General features: G+C 42.8%; 1 protein-coding gene across 1 annotated transcript in view; it reads left to right on the top strand.

The window, feature by feature from the left end:
- The window catches only part of LOC139775512 (neurotrimin), a 167,034-nt gene that overhangs the window by 93,353 nt on the left and 48,120 nt on the right, over nucleotides 1–25,561 (top strand). The window contains exons 2-3 of the mRNA XM_071711539.1: nucleotides 6,543–6,637; nucleotides 21,176–21,383. Of these exons, the coding sequence (XP_071567640.1) occupies nucleotides 6,543–6,637; nucleotides 21,176–21,383 (303 nt within the window). The remainder of the gene's footprint in view (nucleotides 1–6,542; nucleotides 6,638–21,175; nucleotides 21,384–25,561) is intronic.

Raw genomic sequence — 25,561 nt, 5'->3', positions numbered from 1 at the left:
CTCGGATAATGTATTTATAAACTTTATCGCGTGCTTATTAGATTTACTATTGCAAGCATAAGTGTGCAAGATCAGGCATGCTGAATGCTCCGTGAGTCATCCTGGCGGTATTTTAAATAGCTTGCGTCATAAAAATATATCATGATATGTACATCTAACATTTAATTTCCACTGGAAAAAGATAATTTTAAGCATTGTGATAAAATTAAGCAGTGTGATAAAATTATTCAAGAGCGTATTAATATTCGCATAGCTCTCTTTATAAGTTTATATTTAGCGGAAAATAAATCATATATTTTTTTAACACAGTACAGTACAGAGTTTCACTCTAAATACGCGTTAAAAAATTATAAACGTGCAACAATAAGTTTGCTATGAAATTCGGCGTTAACTCTCCCGGAATGGTTATGATGTATAAATCACGTGAAACTACGCGATCTCCACGGTGTGTCGAGAAAGAGGGTGTTGAACGGCGTTTTAAATAATATAAAAATATCTCTCGCGGCATTGTGCGCATACTTTGGGAATATTTTCCACGTGTGCTTGCCGTCGCCGTCGCAGACAACCTTACATATATCAGCTGACATTATCCAACAATAGTTCGCAGGCCGGATTGCTGAACTTGAAAAGAGCCCGCTGTCACGAACACGTCGACAGCACCTTGAAAACCCAAGTGGCCAAAATAAATAGACCGACACGAGGTAGGAAACGTGAGGTCGTTCCTGGTGCATGAAAGTGTAAACCCAGATAACAAAGTGTGTCCCGACACGAAATGCAATCTGTTACAAGTATCACATGCTGCTTCTTTGCCAACACATCCCGGTGGCAATAAACCTGAAACGCGGTGACACAAGTGATATCGCGGTACAAACATACCGCTCCGTTGTACGACACGACACCGGAATAATTAATTGTTCCGCCGGTGACCTCTTTCTTCGCGGATAAAACGATTTCCCGCGGTCACCGTTCGTTATTCCGCGCTGCGAGAATTAAATACTTTTCTATTTATTCTCACGTCAAACCTAAATACATATACAAATTGATACACTGAAGCTCCCCCGCGAGTCTTGTTATGCTAGCGGAATAGATAGGAGAGTGAGAGTGCATAACGATCTTTGTAGCTCAACATTTAACATTAACGATGACTGAAACTTGAAAGCTCTTTTGTCGCGAGGCATCGTTTATCTCCGTGGCGGACCGTGGGTGCATCAATTCGTGGTCGGCGTCGCGGTCTATTATTACAACAAATTGGACACGGATCCTATTCTCGTGTTTCCCCGTAGATTCTCACGAACTATTTCTCGCAAGGAATGAGTTTCGAATGAGTTACCGTTGCAGACATTAAGCCGTTTGCAACGAGGGAGAGAGAGAGAGAGAGAGTGAGAGGGTGAGCCGGGGCGCGCGGAAGGGAAGTTACTGCTAGCCCGCGCGAAGTGATTTCAGAGGAGCGAGATATTTCAGACTCCAGAAATGGTGAAATAAAGCGGCCGACGCGTTGCGCTGTTCATGGCTCGTTATTATGCTATACGCCTTGTACCACGTGGGTTCACGAGGAGCCGCGAAATTCTGCGAGCGCGAGAGAGGGATGAAAATGAGAACGAGTAGAGAGCGGGACCGAGAGACGCGGAGGCCGCGCTGAGTCTTGAGAAAATGAGAAGGGGACGGGAAACGATGAGAGACGTGGTGCCGTGGTGCGAAAGGGAAGAACGACGAGAGGGAAAAACGAAGTCCAAGTGCTGAATTAGACGATGCATAAAAGGAAGGGAATGTTCTACCTATAGGAATAAAGACGGAGAATGAAGAAATGAGAGCTTGCCGTTGCGATGAGAAAGGGAGCGAGTAAATTTCTTATTAGGCTCCGGGCGTCGATATTATTCAACCGAGGCGCGTTATAAATAAGATTTAAAAATTTATTTACCTTATGTAATATTTATGTTCGCAATAACACTCAAGTATATAATCGCTAGATTGTAAACGATTGCTTATTATCCGGTAAGAATTATAAGAAATGGTAAATATAGTCTTGTAAATGATCGAAACAGGAGCAGAAAGATGAAAGTAAATAATTCTCAACGCGCTACCGGTATTTCCGAATAACGGACAGCGAACCAGAATCAAAGGGCATGCACACGGAATGCAGGAAGTGGCAGGATAGCACGAATCAACTCAAATAAGTCGCGACGGGTCGGATAATGAGAGCGGAGGTCGACCTGGGTGAGGAGATCGAGCGAGGGGGAAGGAAGGGCTACGCGAGGCAAGTCACAAAAGAGGCGAGCTTTCAAGAATCCGAAGTACGACAAACAAAGTGAAAAAGGGGGAGAGAAACGCGCGTACATAAAGCATCTCGCGCTTCGAGGATTTCGCGACGCGCGTATTTGCCAGCGACTGCCATAAATGCCAGAGAAGATCCATAAATAGGGACGTGCGAGCGCGTTGTCGAACTCTACAGATGGGAATTCTCGTCATTCCGCGTGTGTGTCGTAACCGCGCGACGACTTAGATACTTAGAAACTGCGCGATTTCCCATCCCCGCGACGATAATCCTTCGGTATCATGCGGAGGAGTGTCTACAGGACTTCCGGTGTTCTGAATTCTTTTCGCCCACGGAGAACCACGATCCTTCGTCTCTCGTGTATTCTTCCGTTTGACCTCGCTTCGAGCGCGCTTCCACTTCGGAAGCCGAAGCGACGAAAATCGAGGGAAGCGTAGTCGCCGAGGTGAGAAATGCCACGTTGCGGAGGTGTTTCAACGCGGTTCACTGGTTCCCGGCTATGCCGGCTTTTCACGAGCGATCGCAATAGACAAGGTTGCGGTTTATTTACGGATAGAGAATTATTAATACAACGGTGAAGACACCGCTAGGAGATTAATTACATAAATATCACTTTGCTGATAACGAGAAGCCTTAACCCTTTACCTTCTATCTTTGTCTCTGGCTTTTATTAATTATACGTCGTTTTATTGTTCGTCATATATCATTTCTATATCACCCGCGCGTATCGAAAACATATTTCTCTCGCAATGATATACGCGCTTATACTATTTTCCCGAATTGTGCCAGCGGTCGTATACAGATATGAATGAGATCATAAATGAAAACTTATTTCGAATCGTGAGTGTCGCGGGAACGACCGGAATTTTTTTTTTCTTTTTAATGCAGCCGGTTCTCGTGCTCGAAATCCGGACGTTGATATTTTGACGTTCGTCCCATAAAGTGCATTAGTGACGATGTGCATCGGCGAACGCTCGTGATATTTTTTATCGCCCTCCACCCACTCGTGCCCTAACTCTCGCGTGCTCGCCGCTCTTCTTGCTCGCTTTTTTTTTCGAAATGCCCGACTATTGGATTACTTACATACGCTTCGCCGGCTATAACTTAAAATGCCATGCCGGGCGACAATATGCGGGAAGTAGCGCGGGTAAGGATCGTGAAAAATGCAAGCCCACGTTACTTCTGAATCGTCGATGTCGGGGAACGCATTTTTTGTCTTAGCTCCAAAGTTAATCGTGGAAAAATATCGCGGATAATGCTTTTGGTGACATTTACAGCGGCGCGGCGGTAGCGTTTACTCCAAGTCGTTGCAATTACGTTATCGTTAATATTTGCGATGCAAATACAATGAACGTCGTAAATAGAGTGCACGATTTTATATAACGCAAACCTGAGGATAAATCGCGACGAAGTTAAATATGATGAAGCGAAACCCCGCAGGTTTTTTCATACTTCGATTACACTGCGAATCCTGAAACGCGAGAATAAATCGCGTTTACTGTCGCCGTCTTCTCCGGGACGATCGATTACATTCTCTGTTCGCGGCTATTAGTTACTTCGCTCTTAGCCGAGAGCTTTTTGACTAAACAGCGAGTTGTTCTCCGAGTATAAGAACACGATAGTATTCCGTCTACGCTCAGAAAACGATCCGTCATATGCATACTCGTTTTTTTGTTGTGGTCTCCTCTTCTGGTCCGCGCAATTTCATCCAATTGATCACGCGGATCGAGAGGCCTGATGCGGGTGAAAGTCGAACCCGCGCGCCTATCCTCTCGCACATTCTCGCGAATAAAGAGTACGGGACGGACGGTGAGAGTCGTATGTCATTCAGAAGCCGTTCCGCCGCGCCGCGCTCTTCTTGTTCACCAGAAAAAAGGATTCGCTCGCCGGGTTCGCCCTCTCCTCGCAGTTCTCGCCGGAACACTTCGGACCCCGGGACGGCCATTCTGCGGGTAAGTCCGATCCATCAATGCCCGCGCCGAAGCGAAGGTTTCTAGCGCCGCGTCGGCCGAATTTCCCGTGAGGGCCGCACCATACCAGGCCACACCACGGGCTCGTGGGCCGTCGATGGACGAGAAACTCTCTCTCTCTCTCTCTCTCTCCATCGGAATTATAGTTCCCTTATGCTCCCATTACGGAGCCATCTACGATTATGTTCGCGCCGGTTTTACACCCCCCGCTCGCGCTTCCCCGCTCCGCTTCACGGCCCTCGCAAACAATCTCCGTGGGGCATTTTTGGCCCTTGATGGATGTTGACCTTTTAATGGGTCTCTCGCTCTCGTGGCAGAGGCCACGTTTGCCGTTCGTTGAACCACGCGAGCGCGGTGAGCGCGCTCGCCCGCGCCGTTTGCGCGTTGACCAGAGCGAGATTTGATGGACAATATCGTAATGCAGTCGCCAGAATAATTTCGTATCGGCGATACCGGCGGCCGGGGATATCCTTGGCCGGTAATCGATGCTGACATTTACGCGTTATCGTCAACGGAGGAACAGATGACACTTTTGTGACGGCACAGGAGCTTGTATTTTATTTACATTCTATTGCCGAAAGAGCGACATATGGGGTGTACACACGTACCGAAATACCGTACACTTTGTCGAATTTTAATCGAATACATTTACGTTGATCGCTCTTTTTGCGCGCCGTGCACCTACCTCTTTCCCGTTACGTACATTTCACATTTGGTTAAAGATACACCGACGCCGACAAATTTAATTTAATTTTTTTCCCCGCGATTACACGCGTACATTCAAGTTAACCAATTTATTTCGCTTCAATAACGATGATATAATAAAACTTATCGATCCGAATAAAAATCAATTTGTACTTTATACAATTTGCCATCGAATTCAATTTCGTGCGTTATCGCGCTGCGGAAATTCTTATTGATATAACACGTGGTCCGGTTCACACAAGATTCGTAATTGAAATTTGTGTAGGTCATTGTCATAAACTGTACGTTGCGGATTGTATTCTACGCGCGTATATGCTTACGTTCGATTACAAATGGTCAATGTCCGTTTGACAGGAGGTCGGCTAGCTAACGTCCAAAACGTTACCAAATTGTCTATGACTAACTTGCATCTCGGGCTTGCGCCCAGCCTCCGTTGCTCGTCTCGTTTCTGCAAACACGACATCTGTCTTCCTTATTCCACGTTCCAACAGTCATATTATGATTCGCAACTCGACGATATTCATTCCTTATTGATATAGGCGGATATAGCCGGGGCGCGCACAAACTGATCGCATTGCGCGCCACATCGAGTGCGTCCAATAATATCGCATTAAATTGCTGGGAAATAAATCTGTAACGGGCAATCCAAACGCGCATTTATCTTTCACGCTGTGCTGCTGGCAATTTTTCTGCCCGACGCCCTTTTGCCGCCCCATATCATATTTTATATCACTGGATATAATTTTTCCGCGCGTCTACCATATGATATTAGCGTCTTCACGATTGATACAATGTTTTGTTCAAATTATATGTATATCTACGTTTTAATTGTATATATAATAACAATAAACATTGAAAAACGTTAAAGTAAAATAAAGCCAAATGTGACAAATAGCGTCACTTAAAAGTTAATTTAATTGAATGTTTCCTGAATATAAGAGGTATTTTTCAAACAAGAAAGGTAATATAACAAAATTATCCTTTTTAATTGAATCTGTTTAATGAAGCATGAAATACATTTAACTTTGATGTTAATCAACAAGCGAGGGAATTTATTTAATTTGAATTTTTAAATCAGACATAAATAAATAGATTTTTAAAGAAATAAGGCCAAATGTGACAATAGCATCACTTAAAAGTTAACTTAATTAAATGTTTCCTAAATATAAGAAGTATATCAAACAAGTAAGATAACAAAATTATCTTTTCTAATAGAATTTATTTATAATAAAGCAACGACAGCAACAAATATATTTAACTTTGATGTTAATCAATAGTAAGATAATTTATTTAATTTGAATTTTTAACTTAAACAGTAAATAAATAGATCAGTTTACTCGTTTTAAATAGAAAATCTAGGCAAATCCAAATAAAATATCATCGATATTTATACATATAAGCGACACACTATTTATAGAAACAGTGTATATTTATAATTAATTAATATACATAATTAATGTACCGACATGTTTGAAGGATTTTCAAATGTTTATATTATTTCATTTGATTATTTTAAGGGTAAACAAATTCTTTTATCATGATGCGTCGATTATACAAACTTCTTTACAACAATGCAATTTTATCTTCCTTTTTAGATCCTAAATTCAAGGAGCCAATAGCCAATGTAACCGCGCCGGTGGGAAGGGAAGCCATTCTCTCCTGTGTAGTTCAAGATCTCGCCGGATACAAGGTAATCCGAATTTTTATACATACGTTTAAGCGCTGATCAACTCTTCATTAAAGTGTGGCACATTATTAATGTGCCAATTAAACCTGCCGCAATATTTTTGCCGCATTTAACAAATTTCTCTAAAAAACCATTCCTCTTTTTCCATATTGTTTATATAATTAACATTAAATATACAGATATGTAGTTAAAGCCTTTTTTATAATAAATCTAGATTCTTATTAACCTTATTAACAAGAAATCATTTCTACTTTGATCCAATTTATTTTTCTTATAAATGAATCAACATCACGCTTGTCATAAAAACCTTAATAAATATTTCAATTTTAATATTATTTCAATTTTAGAAATCGAGATACAAATATCTATAAATTAGGAAATAATAATAACATCTTTTTTCATCGCAGTGTTACTGTTTAACGTTTTAAACTGTTGATCAGACAATCTATTTATCAGCCATGATGTATTCTTATACTTAAAGTTCCGCTTTGAGGGATCATAAAATGTGTTTTTATAGCGTACTTATGAGAATAATTCATGAATAAGTAGTTAGGAACTGGGTGCGAAATTCCGCGCGGCCATTTCACAGTTACGCGAATGCCCCCCTCGTGATAAGAAGTATCTAAATGGCGCTAAGTCACTTTAAGTGACGCGACAGTTTTGCAATATTAATGCGAAAGTATTACCGATGCATGTTAGGAAGTAGCGGTCGGACAAAATCTTAAAATAATGCAAATACACCGTCGTTATACGTATAACCGAGAATATACCTTTCATATTTTCATTATTTTTATATATTGTCTGAGATAGTTCCGTCATGTCAGATCAAGTTGAAAATAAAATAAGAATAAAATAAGAAACTGTACATTTTACGTATATAATTACATTAATGCGTCTAAAATTAAAATAATTTAATATTCTCAGTAGTTGTATAATCAGTGTTATACTATTAATTTTACATGTCGTTGGTACTAGCAGATTTTATAGCATATAAGAGATACGATATATTACGGGATTAAAACCATCACTCATAGAAATATTCTGGAATAAAAGAGAATCCGGGAATAACTATACAATGGGTCGAGTTGTTTAACCCATTGACCTCGTTGGCAAACCACGAAAAAAAATTAAATGAATTTCTATCTCTCCCCGGCGCTCTTTACACCGCCGCACTTCAGACGGCGGCCTGAAGAATCCTTCTGCGTAGCCGAAGCAATTAGTTAATTAATTAGTAAAATTACGTAGAGGAGGTATAAAAATGAATACTCATCGGGGTACAAGCTGGAACGATCTTATTCGGTCTTTATTCGCAATTCCGGTTCAGCTGTCGTCAGCTAAAGTGGGTTTAGCGACAATGTTATGTAGGTAATGGCTTTCGCGAAGTACTAATTAGGGAATGAAAACCGCGTGAAGGAAGAACGGCGTCTCGGGGAGGAATTTGATAAAGTTCCCGACTTGAGGGATCGGTTGCTCATCAGCCTTTCCCCTATCCCCGATTAATATGTAATAGAACTGTAAATATACTCGAATGATTAATGATATTAATCGAATAATACCGAAAAAAATTCTAATGCCAGTTTTTTGCATTAAGATAACAAATATCTATTTTTGCCTCATAACCGTAAATTGATTTTGTATCGATGCAAAATTCTGTTCGTCAAATAAGTGCGCCAAAATAATCACGCAGATTTTTCTCAATGCATACGCACAGCACTAGCTTTTCACGAATTTGCTGCAACTGTCATCCAAAGTTCGCGCATAAACTCTCATTAGAATAAATGGTTACATTTTTATTCGTTTTCTGGTTGGTGTGCGCGCGCGAAGTTAGGTTATAAATAAGCTGGTGTGCGAGAGATTTTTCCGAGCATATATTTGTTTGGCATTCGAGACAGTAGGAAAGCGCGACCAATAAGAAAGTCGCGCGGAAAAGGGTGCCGTTGCAGTGTAAACGAAAAAGCGTCTCAAACAATAAGGCATTAACTTTGTGAACTGTAATGAAAGTGCTCGGCTACTTTGTTCACATTAAATGCTATTTATGTTAGCTGCACAATGAATTATAATTGCTGAAAAATGTTGACGAAAAAGAATGCTTTGACAAAGTCTTGTTGAAAGCACTTGGCACATTAGAATTATTTTTACTACATTTTTACTACATTTTTACTACATTCTAACTGTGAAGCCTTATATCAAGAGTACATATAAAATGTATTTATATCTTATATATAAAAATAAAAAAGATTTTGGAAAGTGTCTGCCTTGCAGACTTGATTACATTTATCATATCTGTGTAGCATTGAATTTCTTACTGCTTGGAACATTTCAATATTGTTCCTGATTTGATCAAAAGCTCCCATGATCCTTTCAATTAACTCCTCCCTAGTGTTGACTGGAGTGACGTACTCCATTCAGATGATCGAACAAGGGCGCATAACTTCTCAATGACGCATCGGAGGACATCCTTAACAAAATATGATTCTTTTGGGGTGAAAGTTGCAGATCTCGTCGAGACGTTTCCAAAACACTATAATGAAGCTCTCTTTCCTGAAAAATATTATGACAAAATTTAAAATATCTCAGGAAATTCTTAACGAAGGAGAGCTTCATTATAGTGTTTTGAAAACGTCTCGACAAGATCTACAACTTTTATCTCAAGGAAAAAATCAAGTTCCATTTAAGAAATTAGTCGCCTTTGAAATTTTTTGAAAACGACGAAAACATCTACGACATTTTCGGCTTACATCGGAATCATGTGTCCCCCTTCAAGCCAAATAACTTTTGTCTGAAGCATTTTATCTATGACGAGTTACAGAAGAGATATTAAAATGCATTATTTAAAATGGGACACCTTGTATACATAAATATAAAATATAAATAAATTTTATTTGTGAGTATATTATACGATTTAATTACTCAATTTAATTACACAATTTGAAGAGCTCGTTAATGTCCGCGGCATGTAAGATGTATATATGAAAGCCACAAGCTTGATATTTGGGGCACAAGCTCACTACATGTTTAATTTTATACTAAACGCTTATTACGCATTATATTCGCGTAACGATATTTATGATATCATTATGATCATTTGCGGTGTCGCTTTTAGTATAATATTTCATATCTTTTGCATTTAAAAATGACAGTTATTACGTACAAATAAATATTGAATTGGCTATTCGTATGATAACAATAATGTCTGGCACTTAACATTGTATCTTAATTTAATTGTAAATTATTTTTACATACAAGAAATTCTATCGTTACACACATAGCATTTTTTCCCTAAATATTATTATTTTGGAAATCTTTTATTTTTCTGATCAATTAGAAGCAATATTGTAACAACTGTGTTTCATGCACGAGGCTGCCCGAATTGCAATTGAGTACTGATCTGCCGTTCGCACTGTGGCTTCCGCAACGTTTGAATTACATTCCATCAATCGAGAATTAATTGAGGGCTGTTTAATTAAGGGACGATAGAAGTTATTTGGCTTCTAATTGTCGATCATATAAAACATCGGCATAATAATAGTCATTATTCTTGGTCCACAAGTTGTATTATGTAGATATAGAGCTTCTCTCAACGATCAATCGTTAAATCAATCGTTCAAGTATATATTTTTTCAAATAAGTTACATATATATTAGCGTGCAGCTTCTCGCGGAAACACAGTTACTAGGAAATTCGAAGAATAGCGAGCATCTGCGAGAGCGAGGGAAGATTTATACGCGATGAACGGCGTACTGGAATCGCGAAGGATCGACAAGAGGAAAGGTATTGAAAACTATTCATCCTTCGCCGGGGCTCGCCCCGACATGAAATTCAAATCGATGCATTTATAGAGACCACGCGGACCCGTCCACGGCCGACATTGCTTACGTGGGGACGACGACGTGGTGTTGGTCATACGAAGATAGGGGGAGCCCGATGGATAGGAATAGGGCGGAATAATCGCGCCGTTTATAAGCCAGCGGTGCGTCGCTCGGTGGTCCGGCTATGCATTAAGATGACGGATAACAGCCTGCAACTATGCCGGAAAGCTCGAATCGTCACGATGCGAGAGAGATAACGGCGCCTCTCCAGGCTCTCCCGGTTTACATATGTGATACGCGCCGCCGTGGACATTAACCCTTTTACTTCCCCAGGTGACGCGATATCCGGCCACGAGCTTTTCGTCAGTCACGTCAGGCGTACCGGATGTCAAATGTTCTCCGTCATTGATCGCGAACGGACGGATATCTCACTGCTTACGCCCACTGGCCCGGTATACGATGAAAATAACGTGTGACGGTGAATGATAATTGTAGCCGAATGCATTAAGCGCCCGTTGCGGTCAGTCCTCTTAATAAAGGAATGAACTCCGTTTTCATCGAAAGATGATCTATAATCTATATGATCTATTTAATCCCTCGGGATCTATTTCGCTAAACATTTGAAAGTTTAATTAGTAGAAGCTGCATTATTAGTCTTGGAAACAATTACATCTTCTCGCTCGATCATGCATTCGACAGGTCGCGCGACGGAATTGGGACATTCAGTATAGCAACGCTATAATAGGTGTTCATGAAAGCAGGACTAAGTTATGGCTCCGGGATATAATAATAGGTTGACCGAGTGATTGAGCATAGTCCTCTCAAGATTATAGTTTCGACCGAGAGCTCAGGGCTCCGCTTTAGATTTTAATTGTAAAGTTTCGGTCCGCGCATTCGGCTCCTCGACTCGAATAACTGCGACTCGTTAATTAATGCCCGACTGGGCTTAAAGTCGAATAGCCGATTACCGTTTGGTTCCTACCGTCGCGTCGCGTCGTTCCTTTCGATCGTTATCTGTGATTCAGTTCTAATTATGAGCTGAAGCGCGCACGACTGTCTTCGTAAACGTAAACATGGCGAGACAGCTCCGCGTCGGGACACAAGTCAATTTCAATAATTAAAATAACTAGATGATAACATTGATAACGAACTAATTGCGCCGCCTCTGGCACAGCTAAGTGTGAGACAATGTAACTTGGTTCATTAATAATAACGGTACGTTAATTATCGGCGAATTTAACGGCGCGCGGTATCTTACGCGAACTAGAACTTGGAATAATACTCGAAATGAAATCGAGATGTGCCTGAATATAAGATATACGATACGCTCATTGCTCATTCATCGTTTTACTCCTTAATGAAGGGGTAATAGTTCTTCATTATGATAACGTTCGACGCGGATACGTAATATTCAGCAATATTCAGCGATCAATGTCGCCGACACTGATCCGATCTTCTTCCAATAAGACGAGGCGGGAGGGGGGGGGGGCGCGGGCGCGGGCGTCGTCTAATTGGCACTTACGATCGCGATCGTTGTACTTCTCCACCGTATTTCCCGCCGACTCATTTCACCGACGATTTATATCCCCGACGACGGGAGAAGCGAATTTACACGTCGTCGAGAGGAGTTGCATCTGGCAGTCGCAGATCAATCTGAATTCGCAAACACCGCACCGCCGCCGCCGTCTCCGCGTTCCGCTTCGTCTGCCTGCAGGCCGCGCCATCGACTCATCGGCTTTCGGGCCATAGGGCTGGATTAATCATGGTCCTCTGTAAGCACTGATGCATCCGCTAATCCGGGACTCTCTCACTCGATTCAACCATTTCTCTGGAACGATCTACCGTGCCATTATATAATGGTGACTGGATTCGCCGGATTAAATCCACAAACTATTAACTCTGTAACTGCCCGAATGTACCGGTGTACTTGGCTGAGCCCCCCCGGATTCTATTTGTTTCCAGCTGTCCAATTGCAATCGGGAATTGGTGAAAAACAGTGGTAAATGGTGGCACTTATCCCCTCGCTTTCGCTGTGAAAATATGATTGCCGTTAATACCGCGCAAGCATGTAATCTCCCTCTCTATTAAGTATTTAATCATTTATCCATTATTTATATCCAGTTGTGGTATATTTCGTTGACATCCATTTTCCACTGTTTTTTGTAACTGAGGCTAGTTGCGCAACGGTAAAGAAATCCAACGTTTGATGCATGGAAAATTGGATCAATTTGTAAAATATACTAACTACGTTGCTTAAATGGATAGCTAATGAAGTTAAAAGTTTTACGAGACGAACCCCTTCGGACCCCTCGGTTGTTCTCAAGCGTGACAGGGCACAAGCCCGTAACTCTTGGCAACCTTGTAAACGTATAATCGATCTCGCTAATTAGAAAGCAAACGCGATTAATGGAGGGGAACAATTTTTCACTCTGTCTCGGCGCAATAATATTATCGACGTCGTAGTCTAGTGAATTTTATAATGTAAAAAAAGAGAGCGCGGTTTTAGTCCCTTGTTTTATCGACATTAAAGTAAATACCCAAGTGCGCGAATTTGAATAGTCTATCTATTATAAAAATTTGACGACTGAAGACGGGCCAGCGCGGTACACATTTCACTCGCGAAGATTCGACAGATTTCGCGACTGCCGCTCGCAGTCGATATTAGACCGATATTCATGAAGTAAATGTGCATTTAGATAGAGAATTAACGTGGCAGTTAGCCTTGCCTTTAGTCCACGGCATGTTGTATAATAAATGTAAAAGGGCACAAAGGAATGATGTCGCCGGAGTTTAGGCCGTCCCCTGAAGATTCATAAGGATTCGCGTTCACGAAATATTTCACGATGGTAAATTTCATGACAATGATAAAGGAACATTTGCGGGATTATTCCGCCGTTGACAGACCTGGAGCATTGTAATGTAATTTAATCGGTGGGAGGGGGGCAAAGAGGGTGGACGAGCAAAGAAAATGTAAATCTCCTGTCGCAGCGCTCGTGAGATCGATATGCATTTGGAACGCAGATTACCGAAACGATCGCGCTTCAATGGCCGTGCTTTTGCGATCCACAACCGCGACGTAAAGCTAGATAATTCGTTAATTGAAGAATCGCGTCCGTGATCTCCGGATATCAATAGCCGATATTAACGTCAGGCAATTAAAGAATCGACGTTTCGTTGATCGCCCAGCTACTTATAATCTCATTTAATCCCGATTCTTCGCGTTTTATTTTATTCACGTCAGAAATAAATATCGGAGTCGAGAGCACAGTCACCCGGTAATATGCGCCATCGCGCTTGTATTGGATTAATCAGCCAGTAGACTTAACTAAATTTGAATATCATCGGATGAATATGGTTTAATGCAAATTGCGGGATACTCAAAATTGTGCAACGTTTATCGCGCGTTAACAGGTACGCTTGTTATATAGACGCGTCTAAATCATTATCACGTACGTTTTTTTTTTGCCGAAGATACTTTTCGCGCGAAATATCCCTCTGCCTTTGCTCACATTTCGATTAATTAAGCTCTTTTAACAAAAACGCAAACGCATCTAATCTCTGCCGCGGCTAATGGTATACGTTGCTACAGGCGGCACAATTTGCTGCGTAATTACTACAGAGATTTGGAACACAGGGAATCCAATGTTGTTTGCCGTTCCCGCATTGTTGCGGTCTTCTTTCGGATACCCGCGGGACAAATATCCATTTGGATCGTGCATTAGCGGGACGATTAGGTTTAATCCTCTCGACCTTTCGCGTATTAACTGGGTGGGAGTTAAAGGTTGGCCCAAAAGTTGATTCGACGCGACATTTTATCTAGTAGGAAAATATTAATTCACGCGCTTACGCCCCCTCCCATTTAAATAATTACGAATAATAATTACGCTCTCGTGACATTTACATCCATTAAATTGCGCCGTCAAGTTAAAATTGCACTCCAAGAGAAAAATGCAAAGGTGTACCCCGTAACGGCAATATTAATTAAAGTTCGCAAAGATATCTCTTTTCTACCGGCCGTGAGAAAAAGAGAGAAGCTTCCGACCTAAGTTAAAAATATGCCACAAGCTTTATACAGGGCAAGAAAAAAAAGGCAGTCTCTCGTTGCTCGCGTCACGCATGCATTTAGATCGCGCATTAGCGGCGCAATTAAGTTTGAACTTTATCCCTTTGCGCATAGGCGGAACGAAGAGACGCGAGTTTTGATAACGGGAGCTAATATCGAACCGCCCGTAAAGGAGCGTATAGACGAGCATATATACGGAATCACGTATGACATTTTGTCCTGACATTTCGAGGAGAGCCCCTCGAGAGAGAGAGAGAGAGAGAGAGAGACAGTGTATACCGCTACAACACTCGTCGACTACTTTGGAGACCTTAATTACTTTAATATCCCCATCATTATGCCGGGTTACCGTATCTCGCGTGTTAACCCCTTGCGCCAATTGCGCCAACCAGACACGTTTCGTCGGCCGTTGGCTCGTTCTTCCAACCGCTCAGAATTACTGGTTTTCATATGTATTAAGTATCATTCGGTATCTTTTTCCGAGTTCTCACGAAGGGCTTAGATGCGTGCATTTTTTAAGTGACGTAACGTGAATTCATGCGACTGTACTCTGAGAATAGGACGAGGCGGTATTTCGGTAATTGTACACTGCAAATTCAAGCGTGTTATTTTAACTGAAGCTCTTCTTACACATTTCTTGCCGTTTTAAATCACGTCATTTAACACGGTTGAACGTATTAACTTTTAATTTAATACGTTTAACGTTAATTTAACGTTAATGTAACACGCAACAAAACATGTAAAATGAGCTTCAGTCAGATGTGTCAGTTTTAGACGTTTATGCGTGTAAAAATAACACACATGGATTTACTTGTATCATTTGAATAAATATACAGGGAGTATCATAAGTCACGACCCATCGAGAATGAATTGACAAAGTCAAAGTAAGTCGATTCATTTTCCAGAGGTGACTTATGATACACCCTGTACATATATGACGTGTGTTCCATCAATCGAAATGATATTTATGAATCGCGTGGCAATTCGGTGCGGTTATCCGAGTCTAACGAAGTTGATCTCACTGTCGAGATCAACTTAACTTCGTATCGCGTCGTACAGAAGAGTCCTATCTGGAGGAGACTTTACTCCGGTTAAAAGCCAGAGGGTTACGGGGGTGGGGGAAGTACTTCAACGTCCAGAGGGGGAGGCCACGGTGGCTCGACGGTGGTTAACGTTTCGCTAACTTTATTTCAATGCAGCCCCGGGAACGAGGTGGAACGTCTGCTAACGGTGATGAAATCCCGAGATCTCCCAAAGTGCATCGTCGTAGAATGCATTTTCGTCGTTCGAGCCGATTATCCGCGCTCGTGGTAAGATCCGATGAAAAAGAAGAAGAAAAAAAAAGAAACGTCCTCATAACGGCGGATGGGAAAGTGGCGTATTGGAATTCAATTCCGGCGCGAAATTATATCGAGCCCGCGGATCACCGCGGCGGCGGCGGCGGCGGCTGTTTGCACGCGGGCTTAGTTAATATTCCTTGCAAAAGCAAGAAGCCTGAATTTCGAAACTGCTGCGGCTTTACTTCGTTTGAACTTAATATTGCGAGTTCGTGCGCGTATGTATGTATGCACGGTTTTTCACGACGTTCGCGTGAAGACGCAAATTTACGATCGTTGCTAAAAGATTCCCGTAACTTGAAAGTCCTTTGTCCTGGTGCGATCTGAAAATTTTCCATTAAGCTCACATTTTATCGCGAAATGGAAAAATTTCTGGAAAGTTGTTTCATTAATATCTGCTTTACATTAAAATATGGCACTGCGTGCGAGTGCCCAGAAATATTAAAGTTCTTTCCCGTCGCGCTAGCGCAAAGAAACTAACTGAAAACAAATTTGCCGAAAAAAAGGTCGCTCTGTGACAGCAGTGCAGAATCAGTGGTAATGTTTACGGGTAACTGGAGTAATATTTGTCGGATATCCACACGCGTCTTTCTCGCGTGTAATCCTCCGATAATTCCAGAGTACCATTCATAGAAATTTGAAAGATGCAAACACAAAGGGGAAAAATTCGCTCGCAAATTCGTGTCCCGTCCGAGGATTTATGAAATCGCAAAGCTATGACTAATCAAAGATGACGGCTGGCACTGATTTAAGGCGCGCGAAAACCAAAACGGGGGTTTTCTGATGCCAGGCAGGGCCCGAATGTCGCAAGTGTGGAAATATACGATCCAAGATGGACTTCTCGTGTAAAGTCGTAAAACTCGTACACGCGCCTTTCTGAACTGTCATCGCTGTCGACGTAATCGTTGGCGCATTCGCCGGCACGTATATCCCTGAAAATTAATCTTACGAGTCTAGTCTAATCTCGGCTCTCTCTCGCGACGAGTCTGATCACCGGCGACTACCGATGACCATAACATTGCGATCTCTCGCTCGTGCGAACGAAGTTCGTCGAAATCTCTGCTTAGGTACCCCCATCTGAGAGCGGACCTGTCAAAAACTTCGGGGGTCCGCCACCGTTCGAGGAACACGGCGAGCGAACGGGCCACGATTCTGGGAGGAAGCAACTCGGAGGGAGGCGGAAATTGAGAAGTAGAAATTGAACCAAATGTTTCCTGGGATACGTCGCGGATGTCGGGAAAGTCGGGAAAGCCGTCGCGCGAAACAAGTTTATGCCGGGATGCGTCAGTGTGCACGGCCTGTGCACGAACATCAAGAGGGTTTCTCCGGGATTGTGGTTGTACGGGAAGCACCGTACAACCGACGTAATTAGTGCTGTTAGAGACGAGATGGACGGTACATTCCATGCGTGTTAAGAGCAAGAGTGTCATTTGTAAGTAACATTTCATAAGAATGGCGCCAAAAGACATAGTTACAGGAGTGCTTGTTATTTAAGAAGGAAAATTGCACTGAGCTACTGTTGACCCTAGCTAGCCACATTTGTTTTCGAGTCCTTAATCTGCCACACTCCGGTCCGTGAGATCGCTCGACTTTTGTCGCATTGTCATCTTTATTCTAATTAGTATTTTTAAGCTTGTACTGTAGAAATTGGAAATACAGACTCTGAATAAGATGTTTATGATAATAAAAAAACAAAAAACGTTTAGCGATTTATTGGGCTGGAGTGTAGTAGCAAGCTAGGATTAAAATTAAATTTTTTGTATATGATAAGGAGGCCAGCGAGCGCAGTAGGGTGCCACCTGCTTCGCCGCAGTTCCATCCAGAAAAATCGTGAAACTCCGCGCCGAGGAAAGCGCGCGGAGGGTGACACATAGTCGCCGACGCGGGCCGGGTTCTCGGAGTCTCCGTAAATTACAGAAACTCGCGCGATGGTCTCGCGGGCCGTAAATACTTGGTTATCATAGTCGGCGGAAGCACGACGGGGGCATTATACCTGCATTCACGTTCATCGTGGTCAGAGATGGCGGCGCCACGCTGGACAGGGCGCTCAACGTTTCCATTCATCGGTGTGGATATCAAATGCAATAGTTCATGGCGGTGCTTCCGACTAGGTGGTCGACCAGTCCTCGACCTCTGCCTCCTCGCCCTAATCCAACCCATCCAGCGTTTCACACCGGTCTCTGGCAGATTTACAGGCGCCCGGCTTGATATCTGCATCCGAGAGTCGGACCCGTACTAGACGCACGTGTTCCGAATCTTCTCTCTCTCCCTCTATCTCTATCTCCCCTCTGTACTTTCCGTCATACCGGTGACTTTGAAGCAGCGTCATCTGAGATAATTAACCGAGTAATCGACGCGGTCGAATGTGGGAGTAAAGGTCGACGGACGGTTCTGAGAGACGGTTCGCTAATGAAGCTCCCGTGGTCCTTTCGTCCTAGAGTATATCTTCCAGATTAACGAGATGTATCAGCCGTTACTATTCCCCCATTTCTTTCCATTTTCATAAGCACGTTTCATCACTTATTTATTTCGACATAATTAACCTTTTCCTAAATGAGAAATATTAATAATAATTTGAAAAAGATGTAACAAAGAACTAAATTATTAAAGCTTATTCAAGCTCATCAAGCGGGAGAACTTTTTTAGCTCTCTTGTTCACCATTTTCTCCTAATAATACTCGAACAGGTAACCGACTGTGCACGAATGTAATGGATACGTAATTAATGATCTATGGATCTCACACTGCACGTTTTCCTTTTGTTTCTTCTCTGTCTCGTTTACTGTTAGCGAAGAGAGAAGAAAGCGTTTTGATAGCGAGTAAATTTTTAACGCTTTTTCAAAAACTTTTACATTGAAGGGAATATGCAACATATAATTTTTATCACAGATGAAAGCTATTTTCCTCTCTTTCTTTTTACTTTCCGAGTGATAAAGTATCGCCCGCCTTCTAGATGACATCCTAACATCGGCCGTGTATCAGCCACGTGGAGTGATAAATAAAATATCATACTCTAGTGCTCTATAAAAGGTTGATATCTGAGCGCTGCTATGGCAGCGTGAAGCATCTCCGGCGCGACATTTATTCACGTTTGCAGCATCAGAGAAAGGGCAGATCGTTAAAATTGCGATCGTACGGAGCCAGTCCATCAATGAGCAAATCCGCGATCCGCGAGTGAGCCAGCCAGCCAGCCAGCCAGCCAGCGAACCACCCATCCGAATTTCATCACGCGCGTCCCAGCAAATCGGACCGTTAAGAAAAATCGGACTCCATGAAAAGGGCGAGAGCTATTCACGCGATCACCTATCCACATAGGGGAAGGTGGTTGCATTTTGCCGATTTGCGCGCTTGTATAACTTCTTGTGCGCCTTTTGCGTACGCTGTTGCACGTTACGTTCGCGGCCGGACAGCCGGTATTTTTGCCGTATTCTCGCAGCGTTAGAGTAACATTCGTGCAACTCCCGTTGCATCCTCTATCTTCAAAGGCGCAGGATAATGGAATTGCTATTTCAGTGCGCAAACATTTATTCCCGCGGACGTTATACCCGTTTACGTTATAATTTCTGGGATGACATGCATGTGATGTTTGGTGCCCCCGGGGGGCGGACTCGTGTGCGCGCATTTTGCATCGGCCAGGCCGAGGGAAATGATTACTTTAAAGAACGCCGGAAGCGACCCTCCTCTTTTTTCTCTCTCCTTCTCTCCCCCTCCGCGTGCCGCGAGCTCGAATCGCCCAACAAAGAAAGCGCGCCGATCGCGTAATCGAATGTTACGCTCGGGAGGAGCGTGCAGCGTGCAGCGCGGAGCGCAAACAGCGGCGTGGCGGAAAAATGTTAAGAATGCTTCGTCGATTTATTTAATGTCAATAACGTCTGCCTCGATTCTCCGCCGCGGATACGGCGGCGCGTAATGTAAAAGGGCCGCGTAGCGATGCACAACAACATGTTACACATACCTTTTTCTTAATTAATTCGCCGATTGTGTGTGCAACACGTTGCGCACACGACGGCAACAATACTCGGAGCGCTTCGCAAAAGCGACGGCAATAAAGGAAGCGCTTAATCGGTTGATGATTATACCATCCGTATATCGAACTGCGCCGCAGATTCATTACTGAATTGCCATTGCGTTTTCAAAGGTTGCTCCCTCGCTGTAGTTCGCGGTAACTTTGTGACTTATATATAATCTCCGTAACGCCATAATTCATCGAGGTTTATTTTGTTCACCGTTCGGTTCAATACGCACACGTCCGCCTCGCTAAATTACTATAAATTACTTGATCGACGATCTAGGCGCGAACAGCATATATGCAACAAACCAGGGGCAGTTATCTGCGAAACTTCGTTATACGAGACGCGGAGCGAATAACTCGCGAATAAAAGAGCATTAAACTGTTGGAATAATATAATAACGGAATGGCCGCCCCCCTCCCCCTCCCTCCCGGATGATCCCACGGCGTTTTATTTCTCCAACCCACGGGTACGGCCGCCGCCGTGAAAAATTATAATTGATATGGACGGACCGGAAACCGTGGGGGAATAATCCGAAGGCGAATGCTGGTGGAAAGGTAGACGGCGGGAAAAGAATCGCCGCCGGTCCGTTGAACTGGAATACAAAAGTCGGCTGGAGACTTATGAATTAAAGGATGTCGGACTCGACCGCGCGCCGCGGAACGTTCCGCGGGGAAAAAAAGGGACAGCTCTTTTCCTTAAGACACGAAAATGCACATCTCGAGTACTTATTGTTAACGTGTGATTAATAACTGCGTTTCGTTATTGCGTTAAAATGCGCACTCTAATATTTAATTGCTACATTCTGTACAAATTTTAAAACATTGTTTTAAAATAACGTAGATAACGATTTTGCGACAAATTCACGTGGCAAATAATTTTATTCAGATAAGATATTAACTCTTAATTGCATTGCCGTTAATTGGTTTCTGCGCTGTGCATTAAAGATCGAAGAACAAAAAAAAATAGACTTTAGGATTAGTTGAAATTGACCGTTTTACATCGTGGACATTATTGAATACAATAAATTATATATATAAATACAAAATAGATATAGAGTAGATAATAAATTAAACAAAAATAAATCTATTTGCAGCAATAGTAAGATAATTTTGTACTAGCGTAATAAATGCGTATGAAAAATAATTATTATTTCAATCTCTCATGTATATACAATATGTATAATCGGCCAACGATTAAACTTATTATTGATTAATGATTCGGATATTAATGCGGGTTTTAATATTGAACCAACCTATCTGCATAGTCCGCTATTAACATACAGCATACATAATAATAACATTTATGTTGTTTGTTTTTTAGGTGGCATGGCTGCGTGTCGATACGCAAACTATTTTGACGATAGCGAGCCACGTGATCACGAAGAATCACAGAATCGCGGTTTCCCACAGCGACCACCGGACATGGTTCCTTCACATACGGGAAGTGCGGGAGTCCGATCGAGGCTGGTACATGTGTCAGATAAACACGGATCCCATGAAAAGTCAGATCGGTTATCTCGAAGTGGTCGGTAAGTAAAAAAAACTGCGTCTCTTTTTCCGTCAATGAATTGTTCGCATTTATATATTTCGATTATTTTTGTCAATATCGCCTCACCAAAAGATTCCACATCAGGACATCGATAGTTGTTATGTGTTTTGTTACTCTCGATTTATCATCTCTTCCGTTCATATCATTATATCTCGAATCATTCATTTATTATACCGCCGTCTAACGATATTGGCGGAAATTAGAACGAGCATTATTAAAATACTTAATAGACTTGAAATAAAGTTGTTTCTCCATTTCCTCTCGATACCGATTATGGTAGCCTGCTCGTACACTCGACCGCTGGATATTCAATTAGCGCCGCAAGAAGCTGATATCAGGGAATGAATTAATGCGACACGCCATTGAATTGGCGGCGTGATATTACATGCGGAATGCGCGCGCGGGAATAACGCGTGCCGTGAGTTTGTTGAAAAGGTAGCACACTAGAATCAGAAATCCAACCCCAAACCAATGCGAACTTCTGGGGCCGATGCCGAGTTAGTCTGCGGGCCCGTTGGCTGGTACAACTTACGAAGTGGCCTCTTGCCGCAGTTCGAAGACTGCCGCGAATACTCCCCGAACTGCGGGGCTTAGTCGTACGTCGCTGCTCGAATGCACTCGCAAGTAGATTATACAGAATGCTAATAGGAGACCGCTTTCATCGGTTTCCCCGTCGTTCAGACTTCGTTTCGGGTATCACCGGACGACGACTCATCGTTCCTCTTCTCCTTTTCCTCCACTCTCGTTCGCGTTTGCGGTATCATAATCTTCTCTCGCTCCCTCACTTTGCCGTCTAACCAATGCCGCCGTTATTCACCTTTCCCTTCCTCGTCCCAATTTAAAGAAGTTTCTCAAGCCGTGGTTTTGCCATGTCCCCCTTCCGTTCCTCCCCCGGATTAATGATGAAATCTGCCATTGCCAGAACGACCGTTCACTAGTTAAGATTTGAATACGCCGGGTTTAATCCTTGCGCACATAGTAGCGCGGGTAAGTGGCAATTTCCATAGATAATGTTACTCGTAATTGTACGGAAATAGGATGATGCGTCGGAGATATGCGATTGCGATGGTGCGGGTGCAACGATCATGCAGGATACAGCCGAGTTGGAGCTCGATTATGCACATTAAATAGCATAGCTGCCGCTGTTATAATATTAAGTGATATATAGCAATGTATAGTTCTTACGTGCGAAATATCAAATTGATTGAGGCATAATTCCTCGTGAATATTGTGACTATTTTTGACTTATCTGAATACAATGCAACAAAGTCTTGTGTTTACTTTTTTTTTTAGAAATAAATCTTATTTTATTGAGATACGTAAAATATATGTAATTAGAGTAAATAGATACGTGATTACTTATTTTTTTTATTAAAGAAGGAAAGGAATTTGTTATCGTGCGTTTGACATACTGTGAGAAAGCGAAAAATTCTACCGTTTTATTTAATAATAGAAAGACGGAAACTCGTATTACATCATACAATATTATAGTAAAGCACATCGTAGTTATTGAAGTGAAATATAAGAAGTATCCGTGCTCTTTTCTCGAGATCCTCTCTTATCGGCGATGCGGGCGATTCAAAACTCGTTATTTCTCGAATCTTTTTCGCATGCCTCAAAGTCGGCGAAAGAAAGCTTCCCTCTCTCTCTCTATCTTTCTCTCTAAGATATTCCTACGAGTTATACTTTCCGTAATGGCTTCTCGGTATTCATTTGCCGAGTCTGTACGCATCCGCTCGTTGATACGATAATTAAATAAGCTGATGCAATAGCGATATAGGAAGCAGAGCTCGATTCAGTTAAGCCACCGAAGCGGCAACAATTCAGCGGGAAACAAATACGGAGATCGTTATTCAAATATCACGTGTATTATAACGTTGTACCTGCCCGTTCACCGAAGCAAACGGGATACATAATACAAACGTTTTCGCGATTCCTTCTTGAAGGAATCACTCCGGAGGAGACCGGACCTGCCCGCGCTCTCGGTCGCGACGTAGGGTTCGTTGCACCCGTAGCGTTTGTTGTATACTTTACGGTCTTCCGCCGTTTCGTACCGAAATCAAATTGGCATTCTCGAGATACGGCCAGACTCTCTCGCATCCCATCTGTAGCAATCTAATCCCGCGCTCCAGGGCCCGCTCTCCCAGCTTCTCAGCGGCAGGCGGCTGCAGCGGCAGTGATGGCGCGGCGCGGCGCGGCGCGGCGCACCAACCTTCTCGCGCGCGCGCCGACCTGACCTGACCCCCTTTTCCCTGGTTCAAACCGACGACGACGGTCAGGGGGGAGGGGGCGCGTATAGCCGGCCGGCTACTTACCGGGGAACTTCGTCTCTCTCTCGTGAGATTATTCTGCATCCCCTCACCCTCCTGGCGCTCGTCCGGCCGGAGTAGGTAGTAGGTAGTCCCTGGCAAATGTACCGCCGTCGCGCTTTCTATTTTAACGGCGCCCGCGCGCAGCAACTCGCGGGAGCACTACGTCGTCGCGGTCTCTCGTCGCTTAAGAAATCTCCCCCCGCGAGTAAGTAGGCCGCCGGAGGCGCGCGGTTGGCGAGGGCTAGAGATCGGGGGTTGAACCGATTCTCCTTCGGGAACTCGCTCCCTTACGCGGAGCGCATCGCCTCCGGTTATATATCTGGTAAATAACGCCGTGTTCCGGGGACATGCGGAACGAATGGTCCCCGGAAAATGTAACGAATTCGTTCGCGGTATTTTTCTAATCTTGGAATGGCCGTCAGAAAGATGCCATTGCTTAGTAACGGCATCTTGTTCTTGAACATGTTTAATTTTGTCAGCTGAATTAATCCAATGCTTCACAATTTAATTAAATTAAGAACGTGTAGATAAAGAAATCGCCGCTGGACCATCCCTCACCCTCATGTACTTGTATATCTCGCTGTAATTGTTACTGCAATTCTGATGTCAGAATTTATAGGACTGCATATTCATTAATCGCATTTAGGTCAGCTTTAAGAGGAAACCTCAAATACACTTGAGAAATCTTCTCGCGTGTAGGAAAGAGAGTGGCTGGCAGTATATCATGAGTACACAGGAGGAAACTGATTTTCGGCAGAAGAGGTTCTCCATGTATAATTAGAAACTTTAATTTAGATGAATACTAAACAGGTTCCATCTCTCATTTTAAAAGTACGTTTTATATTATTTCATATTATTTGGGAATTTAAAATACCTATGTTACAAATATGAACACATGATTTAGAAAATAATATCTGCAGTTGTGTAATTTCGTGCTTATATAGATTATATCATGATTCGTACACTTGAAATAAGTTGTAAAACGCCAAATAGACTTCCCATATTGTAATTCTCCGTCGATGACGTAACGGCTTCACAATACGCTACAATCGGGAAGCATAAAATTACATTATCCGGTAATTGATCCGCCAGATATACAGTGATTAACTGTTGAATGGTCTTATTGTGCATAATTGAACTCTCGGCCTTCACATACGAATAATGCGACTCGTCAGAGAATGTTTTCGGGTCTCAATTATCGGGGATCCCGGCAACGTTTCCGTCGATGCACGTGCGCGCTTACGTATCGTACGTACGCACATACGCAGGCTTACACTGACGATATCGTGCACGTGGATTCATCCGGAGAAACTCGCGAATAAATCTAATCTCTTTATTCGCAATGTCAAAGTCTTTCTGGGTCTATCGAAGTTACATCATGTCGTCTTCCATCAAGGATATTATTGTTTTATGGACATTGATGGCACACAGTTAATCAATGTTGCTCGAGAAAATGTAAAATTGATACATTTAAAAACTACACATTTCTACAAAATCGATTCTCGCGAGACAATTTGAACAATTCGGTGGCGAACGAAAAAAGCGTCTTATGGCTGCGTCGCGCCAATAGTTATACGAATGAAGCAATTTTTGCCATCCGTTGCTTTAAAAATTGCGCTTAACGTGCAGTTACTCGGGGCGAGTAGAGAGAAACTCTCACAACCAGAAAAAAAGGGAAGCGTGTTGAGTGGCAAGAGAGAGAGAGAGAGAGGAAGAAGGGAAAAAGGAGGAGCACAGGTTCATGAGGTAGGAGAGAAAAAATGAGGAACGAGTGTTGTGCGCTCGCGACCGGGGAAAGAGGAGGGGAGAGGGGGAGGCACACGACTTTTCATTTCCGAGAAGGGCT

This window comes from Temnothorax nylanderi, unplaced genomic scaffold (assembly GCF_030848795.1).
Source record: "Temnothorax nylanderi isolate EJ_2023f unplaced genomic scaffold, tnyl_v1.0 TNYL_tig0100_pilon, whole genome shotgun sequence".
Taxonomy (NCBI): domain Eukaryota; kingdom Metazoa; phylum Arthropoda; class Insecta; order Hymenoptera; family Formicidae; genus Temnothorax; species Temnothorax nylanderi.
The sequence above is the reverse complement of the archived record's forward strand: the minus strand, read 5'-3'. Positions and strand labels throughout refer to the sequence as shown.